The following is a 13,501-nucleotide window of genomic DNA, read 5'->3' as shown; positions in this document are numbered from 1 at the left end:
TTTGGCGATTGAAAGTCGAGGCGAGAGTATTTTAAGCCCAAATTGTTTTCAACCCATTTATTACTCAAAAAACCTAAAAAAAATAGCCTACATAATAAACTTATTTATGGCTTCAAACAACTAAAATATCAATCAAAAACACAAAAATCAACCTAAATTTTAAAAAATTCATAAGATCATATATACTCTCTTAAACAAGGTTAAGGCTTCAATGGAACTCATCTCATCGAATGAAACTTATTGATATTAAAATTGATATTTTTATGGTCAAAATTGGTGTCAATAAACTATTTTTTTTCTCTCTACCACTAAAATTCAGTTATCTTATCTCTTTTCTCTTAAATCTAAGAACTGAAAATTAAGAGAAAGGGACAAACAATTTATAGATTGAAAAGTAGAAGAACCAAATTTATTTTTTTCACACCAATTTTAAAAGGGCCATCTGATTCCATTTATTTTTTACTTTAATCCTTTTTTAAAATATTGTCCTTTCTTAATGAATTATAAACAATTAGCCACCAATTTAGACACAACGGGATGAATTCGAAATAGGAAAAAAATGATAGAAGAATTACTAACTCGATGCTCGTATTATATATACGTTGAATTATCTTCATATCTTTTAATTTAGCTCTCTATATATAGAAAAGAGAAGTTGATTAGAGATAAATTAAATAATTTTAATATAAGGACTATTTTGAACTTCTATTAAATTATAAGGACTATTACTTACATCTTAGGGAAATTAATAGGGCAAGTGCCCACGAGTGGATTTTCGCTAGATAAACACAAACCTAACCAACTGTGTATGCTATGTTACTAACTCGGTTTACACGATTTGGTTTTAATATCTCCACATACATCGCATCCAAATAGAAATGATAATCTAGTTTGAAATTGAAGAATATTTTCATGAACCAATTTAAATGGATATCTAAGTTTTGAATTTTTTAGGGTTCATGAGTAATTATTAAAGGAAACTCAAAATGATCAAGGTATATTATTAGAGAAATTGAAAGCCAATTGGAAGACAATTGAGCCTAAATGGCCGACCATTGCAAGGATTTTTTTTTGGGGGGGATTTGGAATATTTGTGATATTGCGTTGTTTGATGTATTAATGATGATGAAAGTACTTGTGAAATTTGTTGTGCAAACTACAAACCGTATTATTTTCTCAAATATCTTTTGAATCGGCCTCATATCATTCTTTTTTTCTTTTCTTTTTTTTTAACTTTGATGTATTTATTAATACTTTTTTTTAACTTAAAGTAATTTTTAAATTTATGTTTTAATTAATACCTTTTTTTATTATTTATTTGGCTTATTTTAATTAATATTATTGTATTGAATGTGTTTAATTTTTTAAAAGGTTAGTTTAATTCATCTATATTATATATATTAAAAATCAAATTTTTATGATATTTAATATATGCATCCTTGCATATTAATTTTTTTTAATTCTATTCTATAGATTATATATGTGTTAATTTCTATTACAAATTGATTTTAATAAATAAATTCATTAAATACAATCACGTAAATGATCCATGTTGCAATATTAAATTTATTAATTTATATTTGTCTCTTAATTTTTCCAACTGCGTTGCGTTTTTATTTACTGTTAATGATTTTTATTTATTTATGTACACAATAGTTTGTAATTTATTTAATTGGATACATACATAAGTTTTTCAATTTATATTTATGGTTTTTTATGTAAGAAAACCATTGAGAAATTCAACATGTTCAAAAAACATTTTATCATGATCCTTATTCTCATTATTTCTTTTTTTTTTCCTAACCCTTTTTATAAAAAATTTATTATCTTTAATTTTATTCTTCAATTCAAGTTGATAGTATATTATATTTTTTATTTTTTATTTTTTTATTTTTGTTAATGTTTTTATTCTTTTCTATTTAACTCTTAGATTTTAACTCTTATTCTTTTAATTTTTATTTTGGATTTCTCTACATAATTTTTTTTTCAACATTTTAATTTTTAGGGATTAAACTTCATAATTTTTTCATATATAGTGTTTTTGGTTTTATGATCCGGATAATGAATTTAAAAAGTTAATAAGGATTATATTTTTTTTTGTTTTTTTTATATCATCATTTAATATTATTATTATTATTATTATTATTAATTTTATAATTTTATTTAAATTTTTTCTATCAAATTATCTTAATATCACGACATATAACACAGATTTGTTATGTTAAAATGGAATATCTTACCTTTTAATATACAAATTACATCCTATAATGGTAGCGCCAACACAAGTATAGTGAGGTTCAAAATGACGATATTAACGTAAGTACACACGTCACAAGTCAAATGCAAATTGGGATTCAAATTCCAAGGACGTTGTTTTCAATGTTTTGTCTCGTCTTGACTACATGCCAGATTACGTGTCCTTTTTTTTTCCTTGCTCCTACATCCTCACGTATTTCATCTCTAATTATCCAAGTGTCCTACACTTTTAATTAGCATTATCATTTTTTTTAGTTTAATATGGATGTTCGGACCAGTTTTTATGTGTCTCGACTAATTCTATGGGTCCTAAAGTTAATGACCATATAAACCTTCAGTAGTCATCATATGAGCAATTATAGGGATCGAATTTGAGACCACAAAAAGAGCAAACCTCTTGATTCCAAACTCTTACTATTGGACCACCACCTAGATAGTTGTATTATCATTTTTTATTTGTGTGGATATCATAAGAACCAATTTCTACTTCATTACTTAATCTGGTTTATCTTTCTCTCCAAATAATTACTAGCTAAAATTTTCCTCTAACTTTACTTCTTTAAAGAAAATAATTAATGAAAAGCTAAGTTTAACCATATATAATATTTTTATATTTGGATATTATGACACGTTACTAGATAATATTATACTTGAATTAATAATAAATTAAATTATTTAATTTTTTTTAATAAGAATCATAATTTATATTTAAACCAATATATTAAGAATTTAACGGCTCATTTACATCAAGAATTATTAGTAAAATTTTTAATTGGAATGACTAATCAAAATTGAATTGATTATTAATAAATTTAAGAAATTGAAGATTAAAGTATAATTAATATAAAAAATTACAATTTTAGAATTAGAAAAATCAAGTAAGAATATAATTACATAAATTTCTAATAACTATCCTGAAATAAAATGTATAATATTTTTTAAGAGAAAAATTAAGTGATATTTTGTTATTAATAAAAATATTAGTTTTTTTTTTTTACAAACGTAATATCATGCATGCCTTGTATTTTTTTCAGTACCACGGCAAACAAAACTAAGAGTTCAATTATTATTTTGACTAATAGTTATGAATGAATTGACAATTAGTTTAGACGCAAATAATTTATTATATTTTCCACATTCATAGGAATGCACCCATGTTTTTATTTTATGAATATGATATTTTTCTAGGAATTTCTATAATATTAAGTGTAATTGTTTTTTGGCATTTCTAATTTATGGCCCTTTATCTTTACAGTTATGAATGGTATAAAACCAATGGACAATGCTTAGTTTTGAATCCATTATTATATGTTTGCTCTAGTTTTTGTTGTTTTTTTTATGTTGAAGCAAATTTTTTTTCTCCATGGGCAATAAGTTTTGATATATTCAGGGTATTCATATTTATAAAAACTTTATTTTTTGCTTATCCTAATTGTTGGAATTTAGTTTAGGCATGAAGAAAATGAGCATTAGAATGGTAACAATAGATTTGAGAGTGGAAAAAAGACATAGTGTTTATAAAAGCGTTTAGAAAAATTTTCATCTAATAATTCGTTTTAGATTCGTTTAAATTACTATTAAAGATGGACGATTAGATTATATAATTCATGACAATTTAGCCCTTAAGAATTTATGAACCCTAAAAAGATTTGATGTTCACATAATCTCCAACAAATCCTAAATAATTTTATAAAAAAATCCATGATACTCTCAATTTTTTTAAATTATTATTTTCACTAAAAGCCAAAAAAAAGAGAAAAAAAAAAGAGTAGTAGAAAAATCTCCCTTTTGCTTTGATTGATTGGTTATAAATTCAGCACGGCAATCAATCTAACTGCAGAGGAGGGTGGGAGCTAGAGAGAGAGATCAGAGTTTGAAGGTATTGGAGAAAAATGGAGAGGGAACAAAAAACCAGCAGTACTGCAAGTCATGTGCTAGTCCTTCCGCTGCCTATACAAGGCCACATAAATCCAATGCTTCAATTCTGTAAGCGTTTAGCTTCAAAAGGCCTCAGGGTCACGCTAATTACCCCCACTTCAATGGGCACCTCCATGCATCAAGACAACACTTGTTCCATCAACATGGAACCCATTTTTGATGGTTTCAAAGAAGGTGAAAGAGCAGCAACCGCAGAGGAATACATCGAGCGTTTCAAGGCCACAATCCCGCAAAGCTTAGCTGAGCTCATCGACAAAAATAGTACGAGCCAATACCCTGCTAAATTCATCATTTATGACTCCATTCTACCATGGGTTCTGGATGTGGCGAAGAGCTGGGGCATAGAAGGAGGTCCGTTTTTCACCCAATCATGCGCGGTTACTGTTTTATATTACCATACACTACAAGGGAGCGCTTTGAAAATTCCCATGGAAGAAAAATCGCCGGTGTCCCTGCCTTCCCTGCCACAGTTGGAGTTCAGTGATCTACCATCCCTTGTTCATGGTCCAGGTTCGTATCCCGGTATTTATGACCTCCTTTTTAGCCAGTTCTCAAATATAGATGAAGCGAGCTGGCTCCTCTGGAACACTTTCAATGAACTTGAAGATGAGGTACGTTATAAGTTCCCAGCAGGATATATTACACTCTCTGTGCACTTTAGTTCTGTGATTGATTGACTGAATTCAACATATAATTAATAATTCCTAGTTCTATAGATTGAAGTACTCAATCAAGTTGTGGTTACTCTTAGGCCTCTGTTAAATGTTAGTTCGATGAAATTTCCTGTGGTTAAAAGAAGAAGAAAAGTGCGGTTATATGTGAATAATGAACTGGTCATGGCTTGAACTACTATTCAAAGTCAGACAGTATGGAAACCTGTCAGTAACACTTATTATGCTTTTGCTGTTGCTTTCATTTTGAGTGGTGAGTGCCATTATTAAAAGCAATAAATAAAGTAGTAAAAACATGAATTTGTTAATATTAAAAGCAAAAAATAGTTAAGTAAAGTTTTTTTTAAAATATTTTTTATTCGTAAATATATTAAAATAATATTTTTTAATTTTTTTTATATCAATACATCAAAATAATTTAAAAACACATAAAAAATATTAATGCAAAATAAAAAAAAATTTAAATATTTTTAAAAATACTTTTAAAATATAAAAATAACAGAGATAGAGTTTAAAACAGAAAACACAATAATAAATTATATTTTTTGTTATGAAGAATTATACCTCACAGTAAACATAAAAACAAACACAAACACAACATGACACAGTTACGTTTTTCTGCACTCGTCTATCTAATTTGGATTATGTACTAAGGTGCTTGGTAGTGTAGTAGCAATTGTTTTTTAAATAAATTTTTATGTTGAAATATATATTAATGATTTTTTTTATTTTTAAAAAATTATTTTTGATATCAGCACATCAAAACGATCCAAAACGTACAAACCATATTAAATTTTAATAAAAAAATTAATTTTTTTAAAAAGGCAAACATATCGGTGCCATGTTTTCGTTTGGCTTTGAAACATAGGCATTAGCCGAACTTATCGAGCTAGGCCGATGCTACAATGCCTAATTGGTAGCCAACGACATGTTTTAGGCATTGTATGGTTGTCACATGATCACATCACTTGGCATTTCCCACCCGAGAAAAAGTCCAGCATGCATGCATATGTTTTCTCCAACAAACCTGTAATACAGTATTGCAACCTTTTTTCTATGTGGCTTGAAATGTTTTCTGGCAAATATCATTACGACGTTTTACAGCCTACAGTATACGGCACCCAAATGATTGCATAAATGGTCGGCTCCCGGATAGATGTCCTTGCTGATATTGATGGTATGCTTGTTGGAACATTTCCGCCCGTTCAAACTTTCAAAAGCTAATTAATTTTAGTTCTTTCCCTTGGAAAGCGGGATGGCTTCATCCCTCTACATAAATGTCATTTTTTCAAATATTATTTGTAATAGTGATTATTTTTTAAATAATTTTTTATATTAAAATATATATTAATAATATTTATTTATTTTTTAAAAATTATTTTAGAAATTAACATATTAAAATGATCCAAAATATATAAATCATATTAAATTTAAAAAAAAAATTTAAAATGTGATTTGTACCGCGTTCTCAAACATGTTAGTGTGGATTGGTTACTGTACAGCTTTTCTTAGAAAAATATATTTTTTTTGTTTAAAAATATATTAAAATTATAAAAATACTAAAAATATATATTTAGTGTTAAACACATTTTTAAATCATTCCCAGACGCACGCAAATAAAAAACGCAATGTCAATCAGCTCCTAGGCTTTTTAAATGTTTGTTGCAAGCTCTTTTTGATCTGGTGATGGCGTAAACTCAAGTTGTAGTTAATTGACAGCAAATGAATTCAAACTTTAAACCTTTTTCTTTTCTTTTTTTATGGAGTTAAGTTGTTAAAATTTTAACCTGATACCAAGTACTTGAGCTCAACAGTACTTGTGGTAATTAATTGATAATAGCATTCTATTATTATCACTCAGTTGGACATTAAACCCTGTACTCTGAGTCCGAGTCTTCAAAATACTCGTACTAACTTATTTCTTTGACGTCAGTGCTGAACAGTAATTAAACACCTTAATGTTTCTATTCAGATTGTCGACTGGATGGCGAGCAAGTGGCCAATCAAGCCAATAGGACCGACAATTCCGTCAATGTTCTTGGACAAGCGGCTGGAGGACGACAAAGACTATGGTCTCAGCCTCTTCAAGCCAAATTCTGAAACTTGCATGAAATGGTTAGACTCCAAGGAACCAGGCTCAGTTGTTTATGTATCATTTGGCAGCCTCGCTGTTCTGACAGAAGACCAAATGGCAGAATTGGCCTGGGGTCTGAAAAGAAGCAACACTCACTTTCTATGGGTTGTAAGAGAATCAGAAAAGCAAAAGGTACCAGGCAACTTCGCAGAGGAGACAACAGAGATGGGTCTAATCATAACATGGAGTCCTCAACTAAACGTCCTGGCTCACAAATCCGTGGGATGCTTCATGACTCATTGTGGGTGGAATTCAACACTTGAGGCTTTGAGCTTGGGAGTGCCAATGGTGGCAATGCCACAGTGGACAGATCAACCATCTAATGCAAAGTTTGTTGCTGATGTTTGGCAAGCAGGGGTTAGAGTAAAGGTAGGTGAAAATGGGATGGTGACACAAGAAGAGATAGAGAGGTGTATAAGGGAAGTCATGATGGAAGGTGAAAGAAGGGATGAGATCAGAACTCATTCTGAGAAATGGAAGAAACTAGCCAGAATGGCTATGGATGAAGGTGGAAGCTCTGACAAGAACATTGATGAGTTCGTAGCAAGCTTGAATGCATGCAACTCCAATAGCACCAAGAGTCCTGATCAGAGACCTTAAACATGCATTGAATCCCTAAATGCTAGATGTGATGTTGTTGTAATCATTTACTTTGGATCAGCAATGGAACTTGTTAGCCCCATTTTATTTTATGGAAAGTAACTTTCCACACAGATCTTTCTTTCTTCTTTTTTTTTTTCCTGTCATTGTTTATCCAATCCATCATCGAAGTGGAAAATTTATAAATAATCCGATTATTAATTTGTAAATTTTTTTTTGTTTTTAATTTTTTTAATTCATATATTTCTTTAAATTCAAATAATAGAATTGAATTTCTTTTTTATTTTAAAAATTTATTTATTATTTCTTTTAGAAATAAAATACCTCTGATGAAACAATTTTTTGTTTCTTTTGGTAAATGTAGAAATAGTTTTTCTATTTTTATTTAACAAAAATAAAATTGATCAATGAAAAACACTTTTCAGTTAAAAAAAATTAGTTTGTTTTTCAATAAAGTGTTTTCCTTTTATTTTGAGCGAAAAAAACTTTCAAGAAGTTATAAAAAAATTAGAAATATCATATTATTTGCTGATTATATCAAATTTGGTTCTCAAACTTTTGATTGCTATATATTTTGTTTTAAATCTTTATTTTTCAATTTTATCCATTAGAATTTGATTTAATTTGATTTTTATATTAACTTTTGTCCTCATTTTTATTATTGTTATTTACTTTTCTCTTATCATTTTTTTAATTGAATTTTTTTATCTATCAAATTTAGTCCTTATTCTTTTTATTGTTACTTATTTTATTTGAAATAATTTATGAAAGTGTAATTATTATTATTTTAATTTCATCATTTTTCAATTTTTTTATCTATTAGATTTGATCTCCATTGTTTTGATTATTATTTATTTTATTTAAGATAATTTATGAAATTAGATTTTTTTTTAATTTCATTCTCATTTAAATTTTTAATTTGTAAGATTTGTTCCTTGTTATTTTAATAAACTTGAAAAAAAAACATTAATAAGTTATTTTCCAGATCATTTTTCATAACATGGTCAAACATTGGATAATATTTTCCAACTTATTTTTCATGATACTACCAAACATAAGAAAATAATTCACTTTTCAGGAATCCACTTTTCAAGAAAACCACTTTCCAAAAAAAAACTATTTTCCAGCAAACAAACGGGGTTTTAGTTACCAGAGTGATTTAGGTACTGTTTATTATTCTGATTGTAGTTTTTTTTCAGAATATTTTTTACTTGAAAATATATTTTTAACAATCAACACATCAAAACGATATAAAAACATAAAAAAATTAATTTAAAGTAAAAACATTAATATTTTTCAAAAATACTTTTAAAACACAAAAATAAACAAGTTCTTAAATAGAAAGTAAAAATAATAATCACATTCAAAATGCTAATTAGTACCTAAACAAAGGGGCATTTGCAATTTCTAAGAATAACTTCTTATTTGGCTCCTTGACAATTGTTGAAACAGGAAATTAAAACCTTTTTCGTTGAGAAAAGAGAAAATAAACATATCAACAAAACTTGACGTTTAATTACTACTGCCACAATTTTATTTTTTATTTGGGGTTTAAAATGTTAGCCATCAAAGTATATACTTCAATTTCCTTTTCAATTAAACTATTTATTTTATCATTCAAAAAATAGTTTTATACATTCAGAACGAGGGACACAAGAATAAATTATATGACGCCATTAATTAATATTAGTCGATCATCCAAATTCTGCAATTTCTAGTAATTAATTAAGTTAGTCCATTTCCTTATATTTTTTATTGTCTAAAGTTTTGTCTTAACCTTGATATTTCATTGTCCACGTATTTAGAGATTTCAAAAAATTCATTTTATAAATACACCAATTAACTAGCTTAAAACTGAATGGATATGTACTTGGAGTACTTACTTTCAAAAGAAAAGAAAAATGAAAAAAAGAAGAGGAAATATATTGATTAACGTGGATAACTGGACTTGTTTGTGTATATCTCGATTAATCTCATGAATTATAAAGTTAACGATCATGTAAGCTTCTAGTAACTATCATATTAACAACCATGAGGTTTGAATTTGAAACAACAGGAGAAGTAAATTTTTTGATCCCAAAATTTTATCAATCGACTATATATATATATATATATATATATATATATATATATATATATTATTTGAACCAGCCATATGTTGGCTCGATGACGTGAAATGATTTTCAAAACCTTATTTGATTATCTAATGGAATAAATATTTTTAAGAATTCTAATGATTTAAATTATAGAAAATAAAAAAAAATTAGTCAAAATTTCATCTTTTTATCGATGCATTTCTTTTTTATTTTTTCTAAATATAACACAATTAAAATAAAAATTCATAAAAATTCAAATGACTTAATTTAATGAAGGAGAATATATATATATATATATATATATATATATATATATATAAACACGTTTTTTTATTAGAAGAATGATTTTGAAATAAAACCTAGCATCACATGAAAGTAAATTTCAATTAAAACAAAAACAAAAACATCATGATAGAACTATAAAAAATAAACAATGATTAATTTAAGAAAATTATATTAACAATTAGAGTGAAAAAAAAGGACTTTCATTGAGTATTCATGTGCAATATTTTAAACAAATTATAAATTATATTTATATAAAAAATTTATAAATTAATTGATAATATTACAATAAAAAGTTGAATTCTTGTAAAAGTAAGTTTTTTAATCATTAAAAAGATTTGTTAATAAAAATTAAAAATTAAAATATGAAGTTGATCTTTGTTGTAAGAAGCAAATAATAGATCCAAGTGCAAATATATTGCTTTGATTTTTCTTCTCATTTTATTCACTTTCTTTTATTTATCTTGGATGCTAATTATAGTTGTATATGAATTTCGTTCTTGTAAATGTATTATTCAAATATAACTCATCTATTTAATTTGATATCAATAAATTCTTTAACATTTTTTTTATGATAGTTAAAATAATTGTTCCTAAAAACTCTAATGATTTAAATTATGAGAAAAAAGTGTATTTTTTCTTGTCAAAATTATTTTTTTTATTTTTTATTTTGCCAGAACAATGATTTTGTTTATTAATAGCTTGATTATTTGAAAAAAAACCTTAAAGTAATTAAAATAAATATAAGTAAAAACTCAAATGATTTAAATAAAATGAGAACAAAATGCATTTCGTTAGCCAAAACTTCATTCTTTTTATTCATTACTTTGTTTTTAGTTTTGGAAAAACATTTTTTTTTTATCAAAAACACGATTGAAAAAAAAAAGCTTCTCATGACAAGTCACTATAAAACAAAAAATTAAGAAAATATAATATTTTAATTATTTTCATGTGACTATATAAGAAAGTAAAAGAATAATTAACGGAAGAAAATTATATAAAAATTGATAATAGTAAAAATAATAAAAATATATATTCTTTTATCATTGATTATTTATGCCAATTTTTTAACTTGTGCACATTAATTTCATATATAATCATAAAAAAGTAAATATTATAATAAATAATTACAATAAAAATAAAAAATATTAGTTAAAAATCATGGAATAATTAAACATTTTTTTAAATATTATTATAATTAATTATGTAAATAATATTTTTTAAGATAAAAAATTAAAAAAATAAATGAGATCTAAGAGAATTACGACCAAGTACCTCTGAGACTAAAAGAAAAGCCTATATACACCTCAGTTTTAGAGCCAAGCCAAATATTTTTTTTATAGATTGCAAACAATATATCATCCACTCGCAAACATTTTCAATCACCGAACCTGTCTTCATGATCAAAAAACCAGGATCCAAATCTTTGAATCTCAGGAACCTAGATTTCACCATCTTTGAATCTCAAGAACCTAGATTTCACCATTTTTTCCGCCCAAAACATAAAAAAACTATGTAACTTTGAAACTCCATTTACAACAACAAAACACAATTCAATTAGCCTAAAACTTAAAATCAAATTAACTTTTAATTTTTTTTTTAAGGCTCGATCTACTTTTCCTAACATCATTGAAGGTGAAAACTAACTCTATTTAATTCATCACTTAAAGATAAGTCCATATACATCAAAATTAAAAGTTATTGGTGGTCATAATCTAATCACATTACAAGAACTTAAATTTGATAAAAAAAAAAGTTTAGGACTAAAATGCAATAACCTATAATAAGAGGGATGAACTATGACAAAATCAAAACTTAAGGGATCAAATGAAACTTTGACACCTTTTATGGAAGTCATTTGATTATTCTTTTGTGTCAAATTTGACTCCTGATTTTTTAATTTGTTTTTTAAGAAGCTAAAACTCAATTTTATAAAATTAATCGTAAATTTAACACCAAAACATTCAAAGAGTTAGACATACGAGTTAAGGGAGAGAAAATAGACCAAAACATATTTAAATGCATGAAAACATGGAAACATACTTCAAACAATGAAATTATAATAAAATAAATTATAATGACTGAATTGCAAAAATCCTTGGAATTAAAAAAACTAGCAATTATTGGCGTCTTTGTCTATCTATTTTTTTAAACATAGTAAAATGAATAATTTATTCTTCATAATAATATTTTAAAAACTTGCTTCCAAGGACTTTTTCATCTGATTTTTTTTTTATTATCAAGTTGAGCTGGATAGTTTGATATTTTAATAAACATAAAATCTTATTTAAAATAAAAGGTGATTGATGCGTGCAACGTGAATGCGTCCGTATATAGGAGGCGCCAATTAAACTCGTGTGTGGGAGACGACCAAAAATCTCCCTCCATCGAAACATAGGGATCTTCACGAGGTCTTCTTTTTCATGGAGTGGCCTGCGGCTGCAACAACAACATGATGGTTTATCATCGGTGATCTTTATTTCTTTTGTTCTTCTTTTTTCTTTCATTCTCGTGAAATTCACGTTGACCATTCAAAATTTTAGAATTGTTCTTTTATTTATTGATATTTTAACTTTAGATTTTATTCTTTTGATTTTTAATTTTTGTTCTTGATCCTTTTGTAAAATCTTGATTTGTTTTCAATTTCATCATCTAATCCCAATTTGTTATACGTTATTTTTTATAGTTTGGTCCTCATTATTTGATTGTTTTTTTGGTCATTTTGTTAAAATGATTTTTATTATAATTTCACCATTCAATCAAAACTCTATAGCTATCCTCTAATTTATTTTTTATTTCAATTTTGATCCTCATTATTTTAATTTTTATTTTTGGTTTTGGATCCTTTTGTGTAATTGATTTTTTTTATTGATATTTCAACTTTGGTTTTTATTCTTTTAATTTTTAATTTTTGTTCTTGATTCTTTTATAAAATCTTGATTTGTTTTCAATTTTATCATTCAATCCCAATTTGTTATACGTTATTTTTTATCGTTTGGTCGTCATTATTTGATTGTTTTTTTGGTCATTTGTTAAAATGATTTTTATTTTTAATTTCACCATTCAATCAAAACTCTGTAGCTATCCTATAATTTATTTTTTATTTCAATTCTGATCCTCATTATTTTGATTTATATTTTTGATTTTGGATCCTTTATGTAATTGATTTTTTTTTCAAATTCATTCTTCGATATTTGATTGGTTGAGAATTGAGTTTCATGATTTTTTCAAATAGGGGGTTTCTAATCTCATGAACCAGATCACGAGTTTAAAAATCTAGCACGAGTTGATATTATTTTTTTCACATATTTTCTTTTTTGATTTCATCAATGTTTTTTTTTTAAATAGACCTTGTGGTTTTATTTTCTATCGGGCCATCTTAATCTTATGACCTAAGCCGTGAGTTAACCTAGATTGGCTCAATGCGTATTACTCGAGTTATAAGTTTGTCATGCTAACTCAAGTTGACTCGGATTATGTTTTTTGTTTTTTTATCCAATTTTGTTCTTCCATATTTAATTAGC

At 26.3% G+C, this 13,501-nt stretch overlaps 1 protein-coding gene across 1 annotated transcript; it reads left to right on the top strand.

Annotated features, from left to right (window-relative positions):
- Positions 1-4,075: 4,075 nt before the first annotated feature.
- Positions 4,076-7,712, top strand: LOC133688601 (UDP-glycosyltransferase 74E2-like). The gene is made up of 2 exons (XM_062108141.1): positions 4,076-4,805; positions 6,838-7,712. Exons 1-2 carry the CDS (start codon positions 4,149-4,151, stop codon positions 7,597-7,599), a joined length of 1,419 nt encoding a protein of 472 aa, XP_061964125.1. The 5' UTR covers positions 4,076-4,148; the 3' UTR covers positions 7,600-7,712.
- The last annotated feature ends 5,789 nt before the right edge of the window (positions 7,713-13,501 follow it).

Source organism: Populus nigra, chromosome 1 (assembly GCF_951802175.1).
Source record: "Populus nigra chromosome 1, ddPopNigr1.1, whole genome shotgun sequence".
NCBI lineage: Eukaryota > Viridiplantae > Streptophyta > Magnoliopsida > Malpighiales > Salicaceae > Populus > Populus nigra.
Note: the sequence above shows the minus strand (reverse complement) of the source record. Positions and strands in the feature narration are given on the sequence as shown.